Genomic DNA, 24,882 nt, shown 5'->3' with positions numbered 1-24,882 from the left:
GACCGGGGTGGGGGAGGGGGGGTCCGGGACCGGGGTGGGGGAGGGGGCAGCCCGGGAGTGAGTGGGCTCGGGGGGAGGAGGGAATCTGGGGGGGCCAGGTGAGGGCTCGGGGGTGGAGGAGGACCCGGGGAACCCGGGAGAGGGCAGGGCCAGGGGCTTGGTGGAGGCTCAGGGTGGGGGGTTCCCGGGTGAGGAAGCAGCTAGGGACAGGTAGGTGGGGGCCAAGGTGGGAGGAACCAGGTGACGGGGTAGCCTGAGGTGAGGAGGTCATTCAGAAGAGCAGTGAGGGGCGAGGGTCTCGCCGGGGCGGTGGCAGGGGCCACACTGGGAGGAGGGGCCTGGTGGACCTGCCCGGGGGCATGCGATTTGGAGCCGGGGCGAAATTGGGGGCGGGTCTAGTCCTGAGGAGGTTTTAGGGGTGGGCCTGGTCCTGGGGCGGGTTTGGGGCGGGCCTGGGGGAGGTTTGGGGGTGGGTCTGGTCCTGGGGAGGGTTTAGTACGGGCCTGGTTTTGGGGAGGGCTTGGGGGCGGGCCTAGTTTTGGGGAGGGCTTGGGGGCGGGTCTGGTGGGAGGGCTTGGGGGCGGGCCTGGTTTGGGGAAGGGGGTTGGGGGCGGGTCTGGTTCTGGGAGGGTTTGGGGCGGGACTTGTTCTGGGGAGGGCTCGGGGGCGGGTCTGGTTTGGGGAAGGTTGGGGGACGAGCCGGGCTGGGGAGGGTTTGGGGCGGGCCTGGTTCTGGGGGCGCCCCGCCCGCCGCCCGGCCCCGCCCGGCCCACTGGGCCCGCGTCCCGCAGGAGCCGCAGGCAGAGCGTCCGGCGGCCGGGAGGGACTGGGACCCACAGCCAGACGCACGGACGCAGGGACGCCGGAGCCCGCCCGAGCATGTGGAAGCTGGGCCGGGGCCGGGTGCTGCTGGACGAGCCCCCCGAGGATGAGGACGGCCTGCGGGGGGGACCGCCACAGGCCGCTGCCGCCGCCGCCCAGGCGCAGGTGAGAGGGGGAGCGCAGGTGGGGGGTGCGGGTAGGCCGGGGGCGCGCAGGTGAGGCCGGGGAAGAGCAGGTGGGGGGCGCGCAGGTGGAGGTGCGGGTAGGTGGCGGCACAGTTTGGGCGCGCAGGTGAGGTTGGGGCTGCGTAGCTCCGGGGTGCGGCCCGCTAGGTGCCCGAGTGCGTAGTGGGAGAACTTGACCCGAGACTGGTCCGGGGCTGAGTTGCCGCTGTGGTTCGCGTGGACGCCCTCCCCGAGTTACTGGCCAGGGCTGCCGAAGTCCTCGCCGCTGGCGGGGTGCCCCAGTGCCCCTCACGCGTGTTACTTGGGGGGCGCAGTCCCAGGAGAGCGGGGACGCGGGGCGCGCACCCCGCAGCGTGGGCGTCGTGGGCCCCGTGGGTCCCATGGGCCTGGGAGGCGGAGGTCCACACCGGGTGCTCGCGTCCCTGGCGGAGCTGGCCGAGAAGGCCTGAATCATTGCGCGCCCGGACGGCCTCCTCGTGGACACTAAGCAGCTTTGAACGACCGCAGCTCAATGTTAAGTGGGCTAAGTGTTTGTTTGCATAACAAGTGTTTTCGTAAATCCTTGGTTTTTCTGAAGGAATCTGGCAGAAGTCACTTATACTGAAAACTGAAAGGCCTTTGCCTGACGAGTGTGGAGATATGTTTGGTATGTCTAGAATTTTTTAATTAAAAGGGCTCCCAGGTGGGCCCTGTGTGCCTTACATGTGGGCATCCCACCCCCGCTCCCGTTTTCCTAGTGCAGTGCTCCTTTTCATGTACATGAAATTCAGGTCAGAAATCAAGCTTTTCTTTCTTTCTTTTTTAAATGAGGGTCATAAAATATCTTTTTCTGTTAAACGTTTGGCATCTTCTTCCTGATGCCATTAAGGTCGAATGGAAGCTAAGGCTTTGTATCTTTTTTCTGGGGACTTGGAAATAGTTTCTGAGCAGAAGAGTTTTTCTTAGGGACTGGAGTTGTTTCTTCTTGGTAGACATTTCCTATGTAAGTTAAATTCCGTTCCCAACTCTTGGAAAATGGAGTTGATTATGTTAAACGTTTAAATATGGTTACTATCTGAACTTGTCTTTGAGAAATAGTGCTTATCGACCCCCCCTTTTTTTTAATTTCAAAATGCTACGGTTACTCTAAACAGCCGCTCTCTTGAATGTAATGATGAGAATTTATATGTGGCCATAGAGTTAACTGCAGAAGCTATAACTAATGTTGTTCAAAAATGAGCCGTATTATTTATTGTTTCTGGATAGAGCCTTGAGAATGTTAAACTGAGCCTTCTTGTGTTCTCCCATTTCTCTTAATGAATCCTTAAACCCACTTTTTTCTCTTAATGAATCTTTAAGCCCACTTTTTTCTCTTAATGAATCCTTAAAACCACTTTTTTCTCTTAACTTTTTATTTTTATTTTGAGACAGGGTCTTGCCTACTAGGCTGGAGTGCAGTGGCGCAGGCTGTCTACAGCCTGGGCTCAAGCGATTCTCCCCCCTCAGCCTCTGGAATAGCTGGGCCTACAGGTGCACACCACCTCACCTGGCTAATAAAAAAAACAATAAATGTTTTTGTGGAGATGGGGTTTTGTTATGTTATCCAGGCAGATCTTGAACTCCTGGGCTCAAGTGATCTGCCCGCCTCAGCCTCCCAAAGTGCTGGGATCACAGGTGTGAGCTACTAGGCCTGGCCATAAGTTCTTATTTTGAAAAATTTCTAACATACAGAAAAGTAGAATAGGAGATTGAACATCCTCATATACTCCACCTAGATTCAATCACTGGCAGCGCCTACTTAAAGCTCCTTTTCTGATTTTCTGTTTATAGAATTGTTGTCTGTACTTCTAAAGTGTGTGTGTGCGCGGAGGGGGGGGGACTTTAATAGACTTTATTTTTCAGGCCAGGTGTGGTAGCTTAAACCTGTGATCCCAGTACTTTGGGAGGCTGAGGCGGGTAAATCACTTGAGCCCAGAAGTTCGAGATCTGCCTGGACAACATAACAAGACCTCATCTCCACAGGAACTTTTTTTTTTAAGTTAGCAAATTTGAGGAAAAAGTACAGAGAGTTCTCATGGATCTCCGGTCCCCCACTATCAACACCCCCCACAGAGTGGTGCGTTTGTTACAATCCGTGGACCTACACAGGGCTCATGGTTCTCACCTGGGAGGGCTCGCTCAGTGTTGTGCACCCTTTGGTATGTGTACTGACTGTGTCCACCATTAGAGGAGTTTTGCTGCCCTAGAGACCTTCTGTGTGTCCTCCCTCCCCGGAACCCCTGGCAACCACTGATCTTTGTACTGTCCCCATAATTTGTTTTCCAGAATGTCATTTGGTTGCATTCACTCAGTGTGTAGCCTTTTCAGGTTTGCTTCTCTCATTTAGAAAGATATATTTAAGGTTCCTTCATGTCTTTTCATGGCTTGTAACTCATTTCTTTCTAGCGCTGAATGGTAGTCCACTGTCTGGATGTACCACAGTTTCTCTCTTCACCCTATGGAGACATGTTGGTTGCTTTCACGCAACCAACATCAGTTTATTCATGTACCTGCTGTAAGCATCAGGTGCTGGTTTTTGTGTGAATGTAAGTTTTCAACTTACTTGGGTAAATACCTAGGAGTGTGATTGCTGGATTGCATGATGAGAGTGTTTATAAGAAACTGCCAAACTGTCTTCCAAAGTGGCTGCACCAGTTTGCACTCTCACGGGCCATGAATGAGAATTCCTGTTGCTGTACATCCTTGTCAGCATTTGGTGCTGTCAGTATCTAGATTTTGTCTATCCTAGTAGGTGTGTGGTGGTGTCTCCTTGTCTTGAATTGCATTTCCTTGATGATGAATGTATTGAGCATCTTTCAGATGCATACTTGTCATCTGTGTCTCTTTTTTCGTGAGATGTCTGTTCAGATCTTTTGCCCCATTTTTAAATTAGATGGTTTGATTTCTCATTGTTGAGTTTTAAGAGTTCTTTGTATGTTTTGGCTAATAGTCCTTTATATGTATGTGTTTTACAAAGATTTTCTGTCTGTGGCTTGACTTCACATTCTTTTGACAGTGTCTTTTTCAGAGCAGAGGTTTTTAATTTCCGTGAAGCTTCATTTGTGAATTCTTTCTTTCATGGCTGTGCCTTTGGTGTTATATTTAAAAAATCATCACTGTACCCAAGATTTTCTCAGTTATCTGCTAGTTGTGAATTTTGACTGTGGTTTTTATGTTACGTCATTAAGGGTATCTGAAGTTTGTTTTGAAAAAACATTGCTGTGTAAAAATAGAGAAAATGTGTGTTGTCACAGGTTAGTCATTCTAAATTTAATTTCTTCAAGAGGACTGATCTTTTTGGAAAAGCTAACTTGTCTTAGAATTAAATTTTAAAATTCTATCATATTAAATTTTAAAATTCTATTCATATTCTTTGAAAAGTCTATCATAAAACTTCTGCCTATAAAATTTTGAAGTTGAGGGAAGTAGGAATTAATATGCAAATAGGATTTAATGAATCTGTTAAATTCACTGTCATATTAGAAATTCTCAATTCTGTTTCATTCTTAGTCTTTTGTCCTACCCTCCAAATTTTTCAGTCAGTGTGATTTTGAACGTGCAGGTTGAGAGCATATTCTGCCTGATTCTAGAAAGGCATTCTGTTTGCAATCATACTTGTCTTGTTGCCTTTCTTGAAAATCAGGTTACACAGCTATTTTTTTTTTTAAGTGAAAAAGTAGATAATGTTAGGTTCTAATAGATTTGAAATGTGAAGCGTTCAAAATTACTTGGACTTAAAGGACACTTAACTATTACTAAAATAATTTTAACATTTTAGAAACTAAATTTCTGAGCATCTGTTTAGGCTCTTGGCCTTTTTTTGGTCATAAGTACACTTTTGTATTAAAATATAACCATGATATTTATGAGGAGAATCATTCACTGCAGTCCTTCAACAAGGAGACACAAGTTTTAATGAATCTAATATTAATTTAAAAAAAAACTGCTAATGAATATGGTAAAATATTTCTTGAGATTAAGTGTTAGGCCTTAAATTCTTCCCTCTTTCTAATGGGAAACATTGTTAAGCTCTTTTGTGTATCTGTCCATAAGCCTTTATGCAGATACATAGTGTATGTTCAGAAACAAAGATTTGCTGTCTCACTATTCACATTTTTCTGTACCTTGAGTCGTTTCCTTCATAATATGTGTCTCATGGAGTGCTTCCTGTTCCAGCACTGCCAGCTGGAAAAAATCCATTTTAAGGCTGTGTGACATTAAATGATATTAAATTGCTGTGACAAAATTTATTTCATTGGGCCTTTTATGATGTATATAAAGGTTGCTGAGCCATTTTTTAACCTGTGCCCCTCAAAGTTTTATGCAAATAGTAGATAAAGAAGTGCAGAGACCTGTGCAGCATGGATAGATGGTTTAGACGGGTCTAACGTGGACAGTGTAGACGAGTTCATCTGTTGCCACTAAACTGGATTGCATAGGGATTTGGCTAGCCTTAACTAACGGCTTTCTAAACAAAACTCAGAGAATCTTTGACATATGTTCAGTTAAAAATTTAAAAGGCTTAGACATATTCTGTAGACATTGCAAAGAAAAAAAGGGAGAAAGAAATCAAGGAGTATTTCAGGTGTTTTAAAATAATGCTTGGAAATGAGAAGACACAAGGAATAGTGAACCTTAGTTTAGATGACACAAAGTCACTCTTGTATGGCACTGAGAAGTTCTGTGACATGTGCTTTAGTGGTATCTGGGAAGAAAGGAGTGGAATAAACGCAATAGATGGTATTGATTAGCACTCTCAATTCCAGAAAAGGCCTGATGTTCTACTGGAGGGCAGGTATGTGGGGAGGCAGAGGCCTTTCTCTCCTTGTCTGTATAGCTAACATTTTGTTAACTGTTTTCCATTATTTCTCTTTAAAATTAAAAGCAAATATTCACTGTTTTCTTATGCAGACATTAACCTGAAGTAGACACCTTCACACCTGTCTTTTCCCACTTGCAATAAGTGGTAGCCCTTATCAATACATGAAGAGCTTCTTCCTTCTTTCATGTGTATTTGTGTGTGAAATGTTGAACAGTCATCTTAGTTCATTCAGGCCACTGTAACAGAATAGGATAAACTGGGCAGATTCAGCAACAAACATTTATTTCCCCAGTTCCGGAGGCTGGAAGTCTAAGATGAGGGTGCTTCTTTCTTGGTAAGGGGCTGCTTCCTGGTTTGCAGAGGGTGTTGCTTTCACACTGCCTCCTCCTAAGGCAAAGGGAGCTCTAGCTTCTTACTCCCATATTAGGATACTCATCTCATCATGGGGGCCCCACTCTCGGCCTCATCTCACCCTGATCGCCTCTCAGACACCACCTGCAGATGCCATCACATGAGGGGATGTGAGTTCTGGGGACACAGACATTCAGTTCACAGCAGTTGCATTTCCTTACATGGTTATACAGGTTTTTAAATACAGATTTAAAAGACTAGTTCCCTATTGATGCCTTTAGGGGGCCATTTCTAGTCTTTTTCTATTACAGGCCTGAAGCATAGTCATTTCACATGTCTAGAAGTGGAGTCGTCCGGCATGCATTTGTGGTTTTGATGGATGTTTCCAAATTGCTCTCCTAAAGAGGCCATCCTGGTTTACATTCCAGCTAGCAGCATATGCAAATATTTCTCACCACACTCTTACCAGTGTGATGTGATGCTTATGTCTTCAAGATTTTAGATCAGATGGGGAGAAAAGTTGCATCTTAATGTGATTTTAATTTGCCTTTCTCTTATTGATATTCAGTAGCTTCTTATATGTTTACAAGCCCACTAAAGACTCTAAAGACTTCTCCATCAATCCAGTTACCGTGTCACTGAATGTATGAAACTCTAGTCAAGATAACTGTATTTGCATGAAAATACGGTCAGGTAGTTTAGGTTTGGACTTAGTTTCTGGTGAGCCTTGATTGGATCTACACCCTATCTCTGCCTTTTGTTAAGCCACTTGACCTAGCCAAACTTCAGTTTTGTTTTTTTAGTTGTAAAATTTGGATAAGTAGAGCTATCACTAGTGTTTAATGAGGCTGTGCTTAGCCCCCGTTGAATATGCCTTAGATATGAGTTGGTGCCACCATCTGACACCTGGAGAAACTGGGCGCAAAGTGGGAGGGGCCGGGAAGGCCACACGGCTGCTGACAGACTCTCCCTGACCCAGCTTTAGTCAGGACCTCGCCTTTGTTCTGCCCAGCCTCAGGAGAAGTCCCTGCAGTGAGAACCTCGTTGGATGCCTGATTGAGGTCCTGATCCCCAGGCCTTGATGCCTGAGTGCTTGGCCCACCTGTAGCAAGAATCCCCCACCCTGGAAATGTTCTCTTGGTCACTTTCCATCCCAAGACCCCTTTGTGGTTGGCTGCACATCACAGCTGTCTTTGCCTGTCGGGATCTAAACCAGACTTTTCTACCCTATTGAGATAGCTTTCATTGAATCTCCCTGTTTTAACAATGCTGCAGGAGCTTTATCAGTAGTGAAATGTTGCAGACATTTTGTTTTAAAAACAAAACCTCTTCCCAACCCAGAAAACTTAACAATATTGGAAGAGGAAGAAAATAATTTTATTATGAAGTAGTAGTTAGCTAGGATGTGACATATCACAGGCACAGACTGTGAAGATGAAAGAAATTTGTCTTTTATATAGCCAAGTAGATGCAACCCATCTTATTCATGTTTTCAAGACAAAATTGCCAACCTGATCCTATCTTTACGGGGAGGCAGGGTTTGCAACTTGGAGGCAGGTGGCAGCTGAAGTTAGTTAGGCCCATCTCTTCTGGGAAATGTCCTGTTCTGTTTTAGGTGTTGTGAGACTGTTAGGAGGCTAATTTAGCATTCAACCTTAAAGGAGTCCTAATTCTCAAACCCTGGCAAATTCTTGTTTACTCGCCTAATGAAGACTTCTAAAAACCTTGTGGTCCCTATGGCCAGCATGTGCAAACCAGACTGTCCTGCCCCTGGGTTGAAATGAAATAGTGAAAACTAAATGAAATCATCCATCACCAGCCCTTAATAATTTTCTCTGGCAGACACACTAAAAGAAGAAAGAGTAGGTCTTGTTATTAAAAAATAGAAATAGTGGGCCAGGCGTGGTGGCTCACGCCTGTAATCCCAGCACTTTGGGAGGCCGAGGCGGGTGGATCACGAGGTCAAGAGATCGAGACCATCCTGGTCAACATGGTGAAACCCTGTATCTACTAAAAATACAAAAAATCAGCTGGGTATGGTGGCGTGTGCCTGTAATCCCAGCTACTCAGGAGGCTGAGGCAGGAGAATTGCCTGAACCCAGGAGGCGGTGATTGCAGTGAGCCGAGATCGCACCATTGCACTCCAGCCTGGATAACAAGAGCTAAACTCCATCTCAAAAAAAAAAAAAAAAAAAAAAATTGAAATAGTGTCTTTTACTGACTTAGGATTTGACCTTCTGGTATCCCTTGCTCTAGACAGTGGGTTGCGGTGCAGGCAGGAAGATCTGGGACAGCCGCATTTGAGCACTTCTTGTATGACGGGCATTTGGACCGCACAAGCCTCTCTGGAGTGCTGTCTCATTCTAGGCTGAATGCTCACTGCTGTATCCCTAAGGCCAGGAAGGGAGCCAGGCCCACGTGGGGCTCAGCAGTGCCTGTGAGAGGAGTGTACCTGGTGTGGGGTTTCCACCTTACGGCACCCGATGGGAGCTGCACAATTGAGTCAGGGCAGGAACTCCGGAGTCTGGAGGGGGAGCAGGAATTCTCCAGCCTTAGGGGAGTTGATCTCCATGCAGATTCATTCTTGAGTAAACAGATATATGTAGGGGTAGTCTAATTGGGCTCTCATATGAGCTGAGTCAGATATTCAGTCAGCAGAGTACTTTAGTCAAATCTACGTGGGTGATTACTTGAGAGGAAGCAGGAAGGGTCAGTTATCATATTATAGAAGGGAAGGAGGATCCTGGGTGCTGCTTATGAGCTCCGGATTCAGCTGGCTCTTCTTAATCGATGCTTGGGGAGCTCCTGCCTGTGGAACAGCATGGTGCTTTTGTCCACTGAAATATGGCAAACATTTTCTAGTGGCCACATTAAAAAGTTGTAATGCAATATTTTAAATTTGGTATATTCAGCATATTATATCAATAGTTAATATAAAATTTATTACTGAGATCCTTTACATTTTGTTCATACTCAGTCTGAAATCTGTATTTTACATTTAGCAGCAAAAGATATTAATATGTATCAAATTGGATGCTAAATTTTCTTCAGAAATACTTGACCAGTATTTAGAGTTTATAAAATGTGTAGCTGAAAAAGTAGGTTACTTTATCTCAGTTGTTTCAAACATACTTAAAAGTTTTCCATAACTGAAATGGAATGTTTTTAAATTGAAATTTGAATAATGAAAAACTCACTTCTACTAGCCCTATTTCAGGTCCTCAGTAGCTGTTTTTAGTGAATGCAAACTGATTTGGAAAGCACAGCTCTAGAATCTTCTTCCAGACTCAGATCAGCTCACTAAAGACAGTGGTGGATTCTTTTACTTGCTTGGGCCTGTGAAACTCCTCAAGCAATTAGCTAGGTAAATTCCAGGTGTCTTGACTGTATCTTTTTAGTAAGCCACCAAAGGGCAGAATGATGAGGGACTAAGTATCTGCCTCCCAGGCCCTAGCATATTAGTCTGTATAATGTTCACCTGTAAATGTTATTAATAGGTTGGAATTTTTATTCCTGAGAGTTTAAAACCCTAATTGATAAGATGTACTTTCATTGGTTTTTGCTAGAGCTTAAGGTGGCATGACTTAGAATGTCTAAAAGCTGCCATTCTTACCACATTTGAGTTACGCTGTGGGTTTCACTATGTGAGTCAATCAGTGTCTTAAAAACCGAATGTTACTGAACGTGGAGCCTAGCTTGCTGAGCCAGGGCTGGTGGGCCCACCTCACTATACTCAGATCTGCCTCAGGTGGACACTTGTCCATACGATGGGAGACACTGCAGTTTGTCTTCTGCTTTTTCTAGATCACCAGTTGGCAGGAATGGGCAACTTGGCTTTATGCCTGCATTTGGGGAGTGGATGTACGTGTAGGGCTTGTCAGCCTTGCCTCAGGAATTAAAAGCCAAAGACTGAAGCTCAGGAGGGTTTTACCTGTTATTTCAGAGTGAGTAGAATGCAGACCACAGACCAGGGACACTTTCTTTTGTCTTTCTGTCTGCTCAGAGCAGGGAAGTTGTTTTACGTTCGTTTTATCTGATCCTCCACCTCGCCTTAGTTGGGGTTCTGTCTTGGTGCTGTACATAACCAGGCAAACCACAGTTTCTGCTTTGGGCATCTCATGGGGGCTGCTGTGAGGGAAAACTGCCTGCTCTCACCTTGGGTTTGTTTAGAAAGGGAGGGACCCATGAGCTAGGGTGGTGCAGTCTCTCCCAAAGACTTGGGAACCAGGCAAGTGTGTGCGCAACCCTCAGACAAGTTTGAATCTAAGGAGAGGTCCCGTTATTTATTAGCAGTTAGTAAGTGTGCTATTAATAAAAGCACATTTATTAATATCTTGAAAAAAGCCACATCTGCTCTAGGTGTGGCTTTTTTCAAGATAATAATAAATGTGTATTAAAACCATGATGTAGCTTTATAATCTTTCAGATGGAAGTACAATATTCTTTACAAAAACATTATAAATGAAGTGGCAGATACTAGTTCCAGCGTTTGAAAGATAACTTGCATCCTTTTATGATGGCTGCTGTTGTGTGCAGAGAGAAATGCTTTTTACTCAGAGTGTGTTGTTTTGTTTTTAGTCAGAGCGCATCTTGGTTTAGAGGATGGAATCCTGGATGATGATACTGGTGCTTGCCATGTGCTGGGCACTAGAGTGAGTGCTTTATAGCTGTTGCAGCTTCTCACAATAGCCCAAAAAGTGGTTACAGTTCATCTTCATTATTTGTGGATTCCATATTTGCAAATTCAGCTACTTGATAAAATTTATTTGTAATCTCCAAATCATTACTCACACTGCCTTCAAAGTTGTCCACAGACTTGCAGAGAGCAAACACTTACCACCCAGCAAGTTCCTTCCCTGCTGAGGCATGTATCCTTCGTGCAGTCTATTGAGAGCTACCTTATTTTCACATTTTTGTGCTTGCTTTATCATAACATTTCACTGTTTATCATAGCCCACAAGTGTAGTGCTGTAGTGCTGTCTGGTGTTCCCAAGCACAAGAAGGCTTGGCGCTCCCTACGGAGGCAGTACCTGTGTTAGAGATGGCTCAGGCATGAGTTACAGGGCTGGTAGCTGAGAGTCTGGTGTGAGTGAATCCACAGCAGGTATTAAATCAAAACAAGTTCATGCATTGATTGTTGATGGAAAGTTGTTACCAGGGGCTTGCAGGAACCCTGGCCTTGTGTTTTTCCTAACAGCAATAATTCAGTATTTGCTAATTGACTGTTTGTGGCCCTTTATACAACATAACTACTGTGAATGAGATTAAATTATCTTTTACATTCGAGGAACTTAGAGAAGTTAAATTACTTGTGTAAAGTTGTAACCTTGTAAATTATGTGTTTTGGCAGCCACCAATAGGAATTTGAATCCAAGTTTCTCTGGGTTTATATTCTTTGTTGCATTATTTCTCTTACCTTATATGTTATGATGAATTTGTGATACCACTTTTCTTCATTTTCCAAATATTCTTTTTTTATATTAAAAAATAACTAGAGCTTCAACAATCAGTGCCTTTTGAACGCACTGATAAAATGTGTTTTGGTGCAAATTCCAGTACAGTAAACATGACAGTATACTTTTAATTTTTGCCATGCTTGAGTTTTATATTAATGAGTTTCTTGGTAGAAGTCTAATATTGGAGATAAATAGTTCTCTGGAAAATTAGCAAGTGAGAAGCACTAGAACATTGTGAGAGAAGAGAACCGGTGTACATCCACCTACCCTCTAGGATTTGTGACACCGTTGAACACCTGACTGCTCTCCTGGACTTATGAGAAAAAGAAATATATACCATGTCTTTTGTTTATTTGTTTTGTTCTGCTATAGCCGCAAACTGTATCACAGCCCTTTTTACTTACAGTCGGGGGAGGGGGACAGAAAATGAAGCAGTTGAAGTGACACAGGAGGGCAGTACAGGGGAGAACTGGAAAATCCCATTAAGGCGTATAGGCTTCATTTGTTAGCTTAATACTGAAGAATTCAGAGTAACAGCTTGGTTGTATTTTGTAAAGATTACCTGTCTAAGGAGGAGGGGTTGGTGGCAAGATGCCCATGAAACAGCTCGGGTTCTAGTGGGGGAGGTCAGCTGTGACATGAGAACCTGAGTTCCACATGGAGGATTTGTCAGGACCGATAGGAAAAGGTGAGTCTGCCAAAGAGTCCTAATGAGAGTTGGTGCCTTTGGATGTGAAGATGAAGGCAGAAGAGCAGCTGCAGCTAAGAGTTTTGAGTTAGGGTGGTCAGGAGAAGGGTATGCCCTAAGAGTCCCAGGGAAGTCCCTGATGGTCTGGCTGTGGGAGCAGCCCAGTGAGGCTGCTGATGGATGTGCTGGCTTTGAAATGACATCTGCTGTTCAGAGTTGAGGGTCCCAGCAGTGATATGGGGTGGGAAGGGAGAGGCTTACATGCTTCTAGCTTGTGGCACTGTACAAAATGTAATGAGAATCTCATTCTCTATTTCAGAACTCATAATTTGGTTGATAAGTGGTTGAGACCAGGAAGAAGAAGGGAGACAGCATGGTGCTGTAAAAGCCTCTCTCAAATGGTCTGGAGGCAGGAATGGGTTCCAGTGCTGTTACTGGTTTTGGGACTTTGGGGCAAATGAGTTCCTCTCTCTAGACTTCCTGTTTAAGTGAGGGCTCTAGAGCAGGAGTCAGCAAACTTTTCGTGTAAAGGAACAGATAGTAACTGTTGTGGGCTTTGTGGGCCCTGCAGTCTGTCAGAACCACTCAGCTCTGCAGTTGCAGGCAAAAACAGCCATAGGCAACATATAAATGAATGGATGTGGCTATGTTCCAGGATAACTTTATTTACAAACACAGGCTGTTATTTACTGACCCTTGGTTTAGACTAAAGGATCTTTGAAATCTCTTCTGCCTGTAAGGTAACTTAATTCATTAGTTTGTGATACATAATTTGTTGTGATTTAGGGTAAAAATAGGAAGTCTTAATGCTAAACTCAGAAATAAATAACATTGTCATGAAGCTCACTTATTTTCTTCCTGAGCGTCCATTTTATTAGCTAGTGTGCATGTGTATAGTTTTAAGTGCTTTTGCATAAATGGTCTTATTTGGTCCTTATCCTATGATAAAATGAATGAGATTGTATTCAAGGAGAAGACATTTAGAACATTCTGTGATTGTATTCATGATCTTTACCCTATCAGTATAGAAGCTAGAAGAGCTGGATCGTATTTCTGTAGACAGAAAGAACTGCGTGATGGGTTCATCACCTTGCTAGGGAGCCTAGGAGCTAACATGTGCCCTTCTGAGACAGAATGTGTAGATTTCCCCCAATTGCAGTTTTCAGTGAGTACATGGCTGCCCCATGGTCCAAAGTCCCAGCATCCTTCACCCTGCAGGGCTCATAAGTGAGTGCTGGCTACCACATGTGAGGACACGCAACACAGGCATCTTCCTGGACGTGCCCTGCCACCTCTCTTTCCCCTTCACAGAGATTAGTAGATGTGGTGCACTCTCTTTCACCCTATGGATGCAGGCAGTTTCCAGAGATGGCAGAGGAATAAGAAGCAAGAACCAGGATTTCTGATACTGTTGAACACCTGACTGCTTTCCTGGACTTAGGAGAAAAAGAAATATTTACCATGTCTTTTGTTTGTTTTCTTCTGCTATAGCAGCAAACTGTATCACAGCCAGGAGACTTTATTACACAACGATTACAGAGGCCCACTGTTTGTCAGAGTGCTGCCTGAAATCCCCTCATTCCTGTCCCAATTTCTTAAACTGAAAAATATTAGGTTGAAATAATATCTGGTGTGATTTAATGTTTCCTTGTAACTACTTACATCTCCTTTAGCTATTCTTTGCCACATATTTGGCTATGGTTAATACCAAGCTTGTTGACTGAAGATGATTAATATTTCTTTTTAAAATAAAATTGTTTTATAGTGAGGATGTTTTAAAAAATGAAGTTTTGTCCCCACAGTATAACGCAGACAATTAGTTTGATGTGGGAATAGCTTATGCCAATAAATTTTATAGCGAAAAGACAGTCTGTAACTGTGATTAAGGATGGCATCCTCATGCCTTTTCATTTTTTGTCATACATAAAAACATGTGTCCTTATGTGTGGTTTCTTCTGACACCAACCAATTCTTCGGTACCAACTGGGTGTCCTACAATTCAGTTTCCTTCTGACTTTCCCTATCCAGAATTAGCACAGACCCTATGGATTAAGGACTCATTCCCATAAGACTGCACCCACTTCAAATGCCAGATACCAGTGGGTACCCTATTGACCATAAGTCTCTTATGTCACTCCACATAAAGTGTATGAGGTCAGCACAATGGTGGAGTGGAAAGCCCCAGACCTTGTTCCCCAACAGGTTTTGACTGACAACAATATACAGTTCAAAAGGATGTATGAGAATTACAGAAACCAGTTAAGAAGTCACAGTACATCAGGCAAGCTCAAAGCCAAGAACAGCTACATTGAAATGGGGGAAAAAAAAAGTCATGTAATTTCACGTGCTATAGCCTTTACCAGAAGGTGGCACAGCTTGGCATGATTGGTAGTAAACACCCAACCCTCCACCAGGTAGGAAAGTAAAGAATGGAATGTAAGTCCAACATTCTGTATTTTGGGGGGCAGCCTGATGGACTGACTGGTTTCTGTCTCTCCTGGCTCAGTGCCGACCGGGAACTGGCATACTTTGGATGCCTAGGGGCTTCAGAGAAAAAAAGAGTTCACTGGGTTTTTGTAGCAGTGATGTCGATGGAAGTCAGGACAACTCAGCACAGTCAGGAGAGAGCATGTGGTTTTTGGCTTATCCGTTGGACAGGAATGATAAGAATGGAAAGTGCATTCAACATTCTGGCTTTTCAGGGGGCTGCCCAAGAGACTGGTTCCTGTTATGCCTGACTCAGAGCGCTGATAGAACCAGCATGTGTTGGATGTCTGGTGGCTGCTGAGAAGAAGTGAGAGCTCTGCAGCCTGTTGCTCTGCCAGACAACTTGCAGTGCCACAAACACCAGAGGATCGAGAGATTACAAGCAACTGAAAAGAAACTGGCAGACCTCTCTAACTGGGACATTACATGTACAAGTCCAGAGAAGATTCATCCCCAGAAAAGGTTTGAGAGGGCCCAGAATCTCTAGCTGAGCTGATTGGGGAAGGGCTTCCCATGTACCAAGCCAGTCCATAAAGACCGGGAGAGGTGCCTGTTTTTTCAAATGCTCCCCCAAAAATTGGGTCTTGTTTTTATGTTTCATGAAAAACATGAAAAAAAAATTGGGCCATGTTTTTCTGTTTCTTCCTGTGTCTCATTGCGAGAAAAAAATAATGAGACATAGGAAGAAACAGAAAAACATGGCCCAATTAATGGAACAAAATCTCCAGAATTTGACCCTAGAGAAATAGAGATATATAAATTATCTTACAAATAATTCAAACTGATCATCTTAAAGAAGCTCAATGTGCTGTTAGAGAACAGAGATAGTCTACTAAATGAAATCAGGAAAAAATACAATAACCAAATAAGAATATCAACAACAAGATAGGAACTATATATAAAAAAAAAACCAAACAAATTCTGGATCTGAGAAATAACTGAATTGAAAAATTAAGGATTCCAAAGCAGACCCATTCATGCAGAAAAAAGAATCAGCAAACTCAGCAGATCATTGAAATTGATCAAATCAGAGGAAAAAAAAATGAATGAAAAGTAAAGTCTAAGGGACTTTATGGTACAGCATTGAGTGGACCAATATACTGATTATAGAAGCCCCAAAAGGAGAAGAGAGAGAAGGGAGTGGAGAGCCTTTTTGAATAAATAGTGGTGCAAAACATCTGAAATATGAAGAAGAAAATGGACATCCAGATTCAAGAATCTAAGATGAAACCAAAGAAAGGGTAAAAAAGCCCACACTGAGAAAGATTTTAATCAAATTTTCAAAAGTCAATGGTAGAGAAATTTGAGAGAAGAAAGAGAAAAGTGACTTTTCATATAACAAGGGAGCTCCTATAAGATTAACAGCAGGTTTATCAGCAGAAACATTACAATCTAAAGGGAGTGGGGTGATAAAGTGTTGTTAAAAAAGAAAAAAAAATATGTCTAGACATACCGCGCTGAATGCACCCAATCTTGCCTGATCTTGGAAGCTAAGCAGGGTTGGGCCTGGTTAGTACTTGAATGGGAAAAAAGAAAAAAATACACACAGCCAGCCAAGAACACTGTGCGTAGCTGGCAAAACCATCCTTTAAAAATGAAGAAGAAATAAAGACCTTTCCAGCTAAACAAAAGCCGAAGAAGTTCATCACTGCAAGATCTACCTTTTTTTTTTTTTTTTTTTTTTTTTTTTTTTTTTTAGCAGTTGTCAAATGATCCTTTACTGAAATATTTTCCTCTGTACTTAACTAGTTGGGCATTTCACATCACCACTGTTGGTGTCATCTATGATGTCACGAGAGTGACAGTCATCAACATTACAGCCCACAGACTGGGCAGTCCCCAGGATCTCTTTAATGGTTCCAGAGAGTTCTCTGGCTAAAGATTGGTGCCGCATCTGTTGACCAATGTTGACAATCTCATTGAAAGTGACATTCCTGCTGTGTTTCTGTCTCTTGGTGATTGCTTGAGGGCTTTGATGATCAGGGCAGAGGCAGAAGGCACCACCTCATTCTGGGCCTGACTGTTCTGAATAGTCAGTATCACTGTTCCTCAGGCCCTTCCAGTCACCCATTGCCTTGGCAGTGTCATCACCAACCTCTTTTGGAGTCAGACCCAGGGGGCCGATCTTGGGGGCCAGTGCAGAAGTGGCACCGACTTCACCTCCAGTGCACCTCAGGTATACAATTTTAATCTCGTTAGGGTCGAACTTCGGTGGCATGGTGGAGGTGACTGGTGTCCGATGAACCCGGATTCAGGATGACCGAAGAAAGTTGCACCTTGGCCTCTTTTGAGCCGAAAGCCAAAAGCAGATCTACTTTATAAGAAATGCTAAAGGTATTCTTTGAAGTTGAAGTGAAAGAATACTAAGAAGCAGTATGAAAGCATGTGAAAAAACACTCTGGTAAGGGGAAATAAGTGGACAAAAACAGAATCCTGTAATATTGTAATGGTGGCAAGTAAATCACTTTTAATTCTGGTATAGAATTAGATAAAAGCATAAAAATAACTATAAAACTATGTTGATAGATAAAAATATAAAAGATAAATGATTTGGTTTTTTAAATTTTAATTTATAATTTTCATGGGATCATAGGTGTATATATTTAGGGGGTGTGATGGTTAATACTGAGTGTCAACTTGATTGGATTGAAGATGCAAAATATTGATCCTGGGTGTGCCTGTGAGGGTGTTGCCAAGAGAGGTTAACATTTCAGTCAGTGGACTGGGAAAGGTAAACTCACCCTTAATCTGGGTAGGCACTACTTAATCAGCTGTCAGCGTAGCCAGGATATAAAGCAGACAGAAAAACATGAAAAGCCTAGACTGGCTTAGCCTCCCAGCCTACATCTTTCTCCTGTGCTGGATGCTTCCTGCCCTTGAACATCGCACTCCAAGTTCTTCAGCTTTGGGATTTGGATTGGCTTCCTTGCTCCTCAGCTTGCAGACAGCCTATTGTGGGACCTTGTGATTGTATGAGTTAATACTAAATAAACTCCCCTTTATATGTATAGCTATCCTATTAGTTCTATCCCTCTAGAGAACCCTGACTAATACAGGAGATCCATGAGATTTTGATACAGGCGTATAGTACATAATAATCATATCAGGGTAAATGAGGTATCCTTCAGTTTACGCATTTATCCTTTGTGTTACAAACAATCCAATTATACTCTTAGTTATTTTTAAAAGTACAGTTATAATTGTTGATTATAGTCATCCTGTTGTGCTACTATATACTATATCTTATTCTAGCTATGTTTTTGTACCCATTAATCATGCCTCCTTCTCCACTAGCTCCGCCCCCCAGCACAAGCCTTCCCAGCCTCTGGTAACCGTCTTTCTACACTCTATCTCCATGAATTCAGTTTTAATTTTTAGCTCCCACAGTTAGGTGAGAACATATGAAGTTTGTCTTTCTTTGCCTGGCTTATGTTACTTCACTTAACATAATGATCTCCAGTTCCATTCATGTCGTTGTGCATTACAGGATCTCATTCTTTTTATGGCTGAATAGTATTCCGTTGTGTACATGTACCAAATTTTCTTCATCCATTTATCTGTTGATGGATACTTAGGTTGCTTCCAAATCTTGGCCATTGTGAACAGTGCTGCAGTGTACATTGGAAGTGCAGATAACTTTTTGATAAACTGATTTCCCTTCTTTTGGGTGTATACCTAGCAGTGGGATTGCTGAATCCTGTGGTAGTTCTATTTTTAGTGTTTTAAGTAACCTCCAAACTGTTCTCTGTAGTGGCTGTACTATTTTACATTCCTCCCAACAGTGTGCAAGGGTTTCCGTTTACCCACATCCTCACCAGCATTTGTTATTGCCTGTCTTTTGCATAAAAGCCATTTTAACTGATGTGAGTGATACCTCATTGTAGTTTGACTTGTATTTCTCTGATGTTCACTAATGTGGAGCACCTTTTCATATACCATTTGCCATTTGTATGTCTTCTTTGGAAAATGTCCACTCAGGTCTTGTGTCCATTTTTAAATTGGATTATTAGGCTTTTTCCTATAGACTTGTTTGAGTACCTTTTATATTGTGATTCTTAATCCCTTGTCAGATGGGTTGTTTACAGATAATTTTTCCCATTCTGTGGGTTGTCTTTTCATTTCTTGATTGCTTTCTTTGGTCTACCGAGGTTTTTTAATTTGATGTGATCTTGTTCATCCAGTTTTGCTTTGGTTACTTGTGCTCGTGGGGTATTTACTCAATAAATCTTTGTCCAGTCCAATGTCCTGAAGAGTTTCCCTCATGTCTTCTTTTAGTAGTTTAATAGTCTGAGGTCTTAGATTTAAGTCTTTAATCCATTTTCATTTAATTTTTTTTATATGGTGAGAAATAGGACTCTAGTTTCATTCTTCTGCATATGGATATCCAGTTTTCCCAGAACCATTTATTGAGGAGACTGTCCTTTTCCCAATGTATGTTCTTGGTACCTTTGTAAAAAATGAGTTCACCTTAGATGTATGGATTTATTTCTGGGTTCTCTGTTCTCTTTCATTGGCCTATGTGTCTGTTTTTATGCCAGTACCATGTGGTTTTGGTTACTGTAGCTCTGTTAGTATAATTTGAAGTCAGGTAATATGATTCCTCCAGTTTTGTTCTTTTTGCTCAGGATAGCTTTGGCTATTCTGGGTCTTTTGTAATTCCATATACATTTTAGGATTGTTTTTTCTATTTCTGTGAATAATGTCATTGGTATGATAGGGATTACCCTGAATCTATAGATTGCTTTGGGTAATATGGACATTTTAACAATATTGACTCTTCCAATCCATGAACATGAAATGTCTACATTTTCTTGTGTCCTTTTCAATTTCTTGCGTCAGTGTTTTATAGTTTTCATTGTAGAGATTTTTTACTTCTTTGGTTCAGTTACTTCTTAGGTATTTAATTTTATTTGTCCTTTTTTATTTTTTTTCAGATTGCCTGCTTTTTGGTGTATAGAAATATAAGTGTTTTTGGTCTGTTGATTTTGAATTTGTTTATTAGTTTTAATAGCTTTTTGGTGGGGTCTCTCTAACTTGTGGCCTCAAGCCATTCTCCCATCTCAGCCTCCCAAAGTGTTAGGATTACAGGCATGAGCCACTGTGCCTGGCCTATTTGGTTGAGTATTTAGGTTTTTCCAAGTATAAGATCATATCTGCAAACAAGGATTGTTTGATTTCTTCCTTTTTAGTTTGGATGCCTTTTATGACTCTCTCTCATCTGATTGCTTTAGCTAGGACTTCCAGTTCTATGTTGAATAACAGTGGTAAAAGTGGGCATCCTTGTGATGTTCCAGATTTGAGAGCAAAGAATTTCATTTTTCCCTTCAGTATGAAACTAGCTGTGAGTCTGTTGCATATGGCTGTTATTATGTGGAGTTATGTTTCTTTTATACCCAGTTTTTTTAGCATTCTTATTAAGAGTTGTTGAATTTTATCAAGTGCTTTTTCAGCATCAGTCTAAACGATCATATGGTTTCTGTTCTTCATTGTGTTGCTATGATATATCACATTGATTGATTTACAAATGTTGAGCCATCCTTACATCCCAGGGATAAAAATATCATAATGAATGATCTTTTAATATGTTGTTGAATTTGATGTGCCAGTATATAGTTGAGAATTTTTACATCTGTATTCATCAAGGATATTGGCTTTTGGTTTTCTCTTTTTGATATGTCTTAGTCTGGTTTTGATATCAGGGTAATAATAGCCTTGTAGAATAGGTTTGGACCTATTCTCTCCTCTATTTTTCAGAATAGTTTGAGTACGATTGCTACTACTATTCCTTTAAATGTTAGGTAGAATTCTGCAGTGAAGCCATTGGGTCTTGGGCTTTTCTTTGCTGGAATTCTTTTTATTCTGACATTGATCTTGTTGTTACTGGTCTGTTCAGGTTTTGGATTTCTTCATGACTCAAACTTCATAGGTTGTATGTATCTATTTCTTCTAGATTTTCCAATTTATTGGCATATAGTTGCTCGCAGTGGCCTCTAGTTAGCTTTTGAATTTCTGCAGTATTTGTTGTATCCATGCCCACCTAATTTTTCTATTTTTAGTAAAGACAGGGTTTTACTATGTTGGCCAGGCTGGTCTTGAACTCCTGACCTCAAGTGGTCTGCCCGTGTCAGCCTACCAAAGTGCTGGATTTACAGATGTGAGCCATTATGCCCAGCCTCTAGTTTTTTTTTAAAATGCACCATTGGGTTATTTGAAGTTTTTCCACTTTTTTGATGTAGATGCTTATAACTATAAACTTGCCTCTTTCTACTGCTTTCACTCTATCCAATAGGTTTTGGTGTGTTGTTTCTATTAGCATTTGTTTTGAGAAAATTTTCAATTTCCTTATTTCTTCATGGACCTACTGCTCATTTAGGAGCCTATCGTTTAATTTCCTTGTGTTTATACATATTCCACACTTTCTCTTGTTAATGATTTCTAGTTTGTTTCATTGTACTCCGTGAAGATACTTGATATAATTTTAATTAAAAAAATTTTTTAAGACTTGTTTTCTGGGCTAACGTATGGTTTATCCTTGAGAATGATCTATGTGCTGATTAGAAGACTGTGTTTTGGGCAGCCATTGGATGAAACGTTCTGTAAATATCTGTTAGGTCTGTTTGTTTTATAGTGCAGATTAAGTCTGATATTTCTTTGTTGATTTTTTGCCTGGATGATCTGTCCAGTGCTGAAAATGGGGTGTTGAAGCCTCCAGCTATTATTGTATTGGGGTCTTTCTCTCTCTTTAATATTTGCTTTATATATATGGGTGCTTAAGTGTTGGACGCATATATATATTTACAACTGTTAACATTCTTTTGCTGAATTTACCCCTTGATCATTATTTAATGACCTACTTTGTCTCTTATAGTTTTTGACTTGAAATTTATTTTGTCTGATATAAGCATAGCTACTCCTTCCCTTTTTTGGTTTTCATTTGCATGGAATATCTTTTTCCATCCCCTTATTTTCTGTTTATGTGTCTTTATAGGGGAAGTATATTTCTTGTAGGCAGTAGATCATTGGATTTTGTTTTTTTAATCCATTCAGCCACTCTGTCTTTTGATTGAAGAGTTTAGTCCATTTACATTGTGTTGTTATTGATAAATAATGACTTACTCCTGCCATTTTATTTGTTTTCTGGTTGTTTTGTGGTCTTTTCTTCTTTTCTTCCTTCCTGTTTTCCTATTGGTGATTTTCTCTTGTGGTATGTTTTAATTTCTTTCTTTTTATTTTTTGTGTATCCATTGTATGTTTTTTGATTTGACGTTACCATGAGACTTGCAAATAATATAACCCATTATTGTAAACTGATGACAGTTTAACACACTGCATTAAAAAACGAGCAAAAACCAAAAAGTTGTTATTTTTAATTGGTTCATCATTTACAGACTAAACTACATAAGATATGAGTACTTTACACACTACAATACAGTGTTATAATATTGTTTATCTGTATACTTAGTATTACCAGTAAGTTTTGTAGTCTTAGATGATTTCTTCTTCTTAATTAACATCCTTTTCTGGGCCGGGCATGGTGGCTTACGTTCGTAATCCTAGCAATTTGGGAGTCTAAGGTGGGTGGATCACCTGAGATCAGGAGTTCAAGACCAGCCTGGCCAACATGGTGAAACCCCATCTTAAAAAAACAAAAAACAAACAAACAAAAAACATCCTTTTCTTTGAAATTGAATAATTCCCTTTAACATTTCTTGTAGAACAGGTCTGGTGTTGTTGAAATCCCTCAGGTTTTATTTGTCTGGGAAGGTCTCTATTTCTCCTTCATGCTTGTAGAATATTTTTGCCAGATATCTATTCTAGGGTAAAAATACTTTTCCTTCAGTATTTCACTCTCTCTTGACCTGTAAGATTTCCACTGAAAAGCCTGTTGCCAGACATATTGGAACTCCATTGTATGTTATTTGTTTCTTTGCTCTTGCTGACTTTAGGATCCTTTATCTTTGATCTATAGGAGCTTGATTAGTAAATGTCTTCAAGTAGTCTTGTTTGGGTTAAATCTGTTTAGTATTCTATAACCTTCTTGTAGTTGAATATTGATGTCTTTCTCTAGGTTTGAGAAGTTCTCTGTTACACTCCCTTTGAATAATAAACTTTCTACCCCTCTCCCTCTCTCTGCTTCTGTTTAAGTCCAGTAACGCTTAGCTTTACCCTTTTGAAGCTATTTTCTAGATCCTGTAGCCTTGCTTCATTGTTTTTTATTTTTTTGTCTCTTGTCTCCTCTGACTGTATTTTCAAATAGCCTGTCTTCAGGATTACTAGTTCTTTCTTAGGCCTGATCAATTCTGCTGTTGAGACTCTGATGCATTCTTCATTATGTCAGTTGAATTTTTCAGCTTGCTGTAAATTTTTCAGAATTTCTGCTTGATGTAAAAGCTTGATGTAAAAAAGCTTATTTCAGTCTCCTTGTCAAATTTATGTAATAGGATTCTGAAATCCTTCTCTGTGTTATCTTGAATTTTGTTGAGTTTCCTTGAATAACTATTTTGAATTCTCTATCTGAAAGGTCACATATCTCTGTTTCCTCAGGATTGGTCCCTGGTCCCTTATTTAGTTTGTTTGGTTAGGTTATGTTTTCCTAGATGATCTTGATTCTTGTGGTTGTTCATCTGTGTCTGGGCATTGAATAGTTAGTAATTTATTGCAGCATTTGTAGTTTGGGCCTGTTTGTACCCATCCTTCTTGGGAAAGCTTTCCAAGTATTCAGAGGGACTTGGGTATTGTGATATAAGTTTTTGGTCACTGTATTAGGGAGCACCCCAAGCCCAGTAATACTGTGAGTCTTGCAGACTCGTGGAGGTACCAACTTGGTGGTTTTGGTTAAGATCCAGAAGAATTCCTAGGATTACCAGGCAGAGAGTCTTGTTCTCTTTTCTTATTTTCTCCCTGACAAATGGAGTCTCCCTGTGCTGAGCTGCTTGTATCTGGGAAAGGGGTGATACAGGCACCCTTGTGGCCACTGCCACTGGAACTGTGCTGGTTCAGACCTGAGTCTAGGACAGCACTGGATCTCACTCAAGGCCTGCTGCAACTACTGCCTGGTTACCACTTACGTTGGCTCAAGGCTCTAGGGCTCTACAGTCAGCAGGTAGTGAAGTCAGCCAGGCTTATTCCCTTCCTTTCAGGATAATTAGATCCCCCTGGTCCTCGGTGGATCTAGAGATGCTGTCCAGGAGCCAGGGCCTGGAGTCAGAAATCTCAGGAATCAACCTGTGCTGACTCCTGGTGCCCCCAAACTCGTACTCAAGCCGCTAGACAAAGTCCACTCTTTCCTCCCCTTTCCACAGCAGAAGAGCCTGTCCCCTTGGCCTCTACTGCCCCAGGCCCTCGGAGAGTACTGCCAGGCTATTGCCGAATTTCACTCAAAGCCCAAGGGGTTTTCAGTCAGCTTGTGAATACTACAAGACCTAGGACATATCCTTCAGGTCAGTGGGCTCCCCTTTGGCCCAGGGCAAGTCCAGAAATGCCGTGCAAGTGGCAAGACCTGGAATCAGGGACCCCAGGAGCCTGACTGGTGCTGTACCCTACTGTGACTGAGCTGGTACCCAAGGTGATTTTTAGTTCTTATGAAGGTGCTTTTTTGTGTAGATAGTTGTTAAATTTGATGTTCCTTCAGGGAGGTTAATAGGTGGAGGCTTCCACTGAGCCATCTTACTCCACCTCCAATCCTCACCTCCCCCAAAAAAATTTGTAATAGGAATAGCATAAAGGAGAGACATAAAGGAATGCAATTATGTGTGTGATGGAATTAAATTATCAGTTTAAAATAGATTATAAGATGTTTTATATAATTCCCATGGTAACCAGAAAGAAAATGCATGGGGGATACACAAAAGAAAATGAGAAAGGAATAAAACATTTCACTACAAAAAAATCAATCAAACAGAAAGGAAGGCAGCAAGAGAGGAAAAGAGGGTCAAAATTATTGCAAGACTTAGAGAACACAATTTAAAAAGTGGCAATAGTAAGTCCTACCCTATCAGTAATAACTTTCCATGTAAATGGATTAAACTCCCCAACCAAAAGGCATGTGGTTGA

General features: G+C 41.6%; 1 protein-coding gene across 1 annotated transcript in view; it reads left to right on the top strand.

The window, feature by feature from the left end:
• Nucleotides 1-723: 723 nt before the first annotated feature.
• Nucleotides 724-24,882, top strand: part of TDRP (testis development related protein) — a 48,328-nt gene continuing 24,169 nt past the window's right edge. Inside the window, exon 1 of the mRNA XM_032271073.1 lies at nucleotides 724-987. Coding sequence (XP_032126964.1) covers nucleotides 880-987 — 108 coding nt within the window. The 5' untranslated portion in view covers nucleotides 724-879. The remainder of the gene's footprint in view (nucleotides 988-24,882) is intronic.

This window comes from Sapajus apella, unplaced genomic scaffold (assembly GCF_009761245.1).
Source record: "Sapajus apella isolate SASKATOON/1434 unplaced genomic scaffold, GSC_monkey_1.0 scaffold223, whole genome shotgun sequence".
Classification (NCBI taxonomy): Eukaryota; Metazoa; Chordata; class Mammalia; order Primates; family Cebidae; genus Sapajus; species Sapajus apella.
This window is presented reverse-complemented; position numbering and strand designations above follow the sequence as displayed.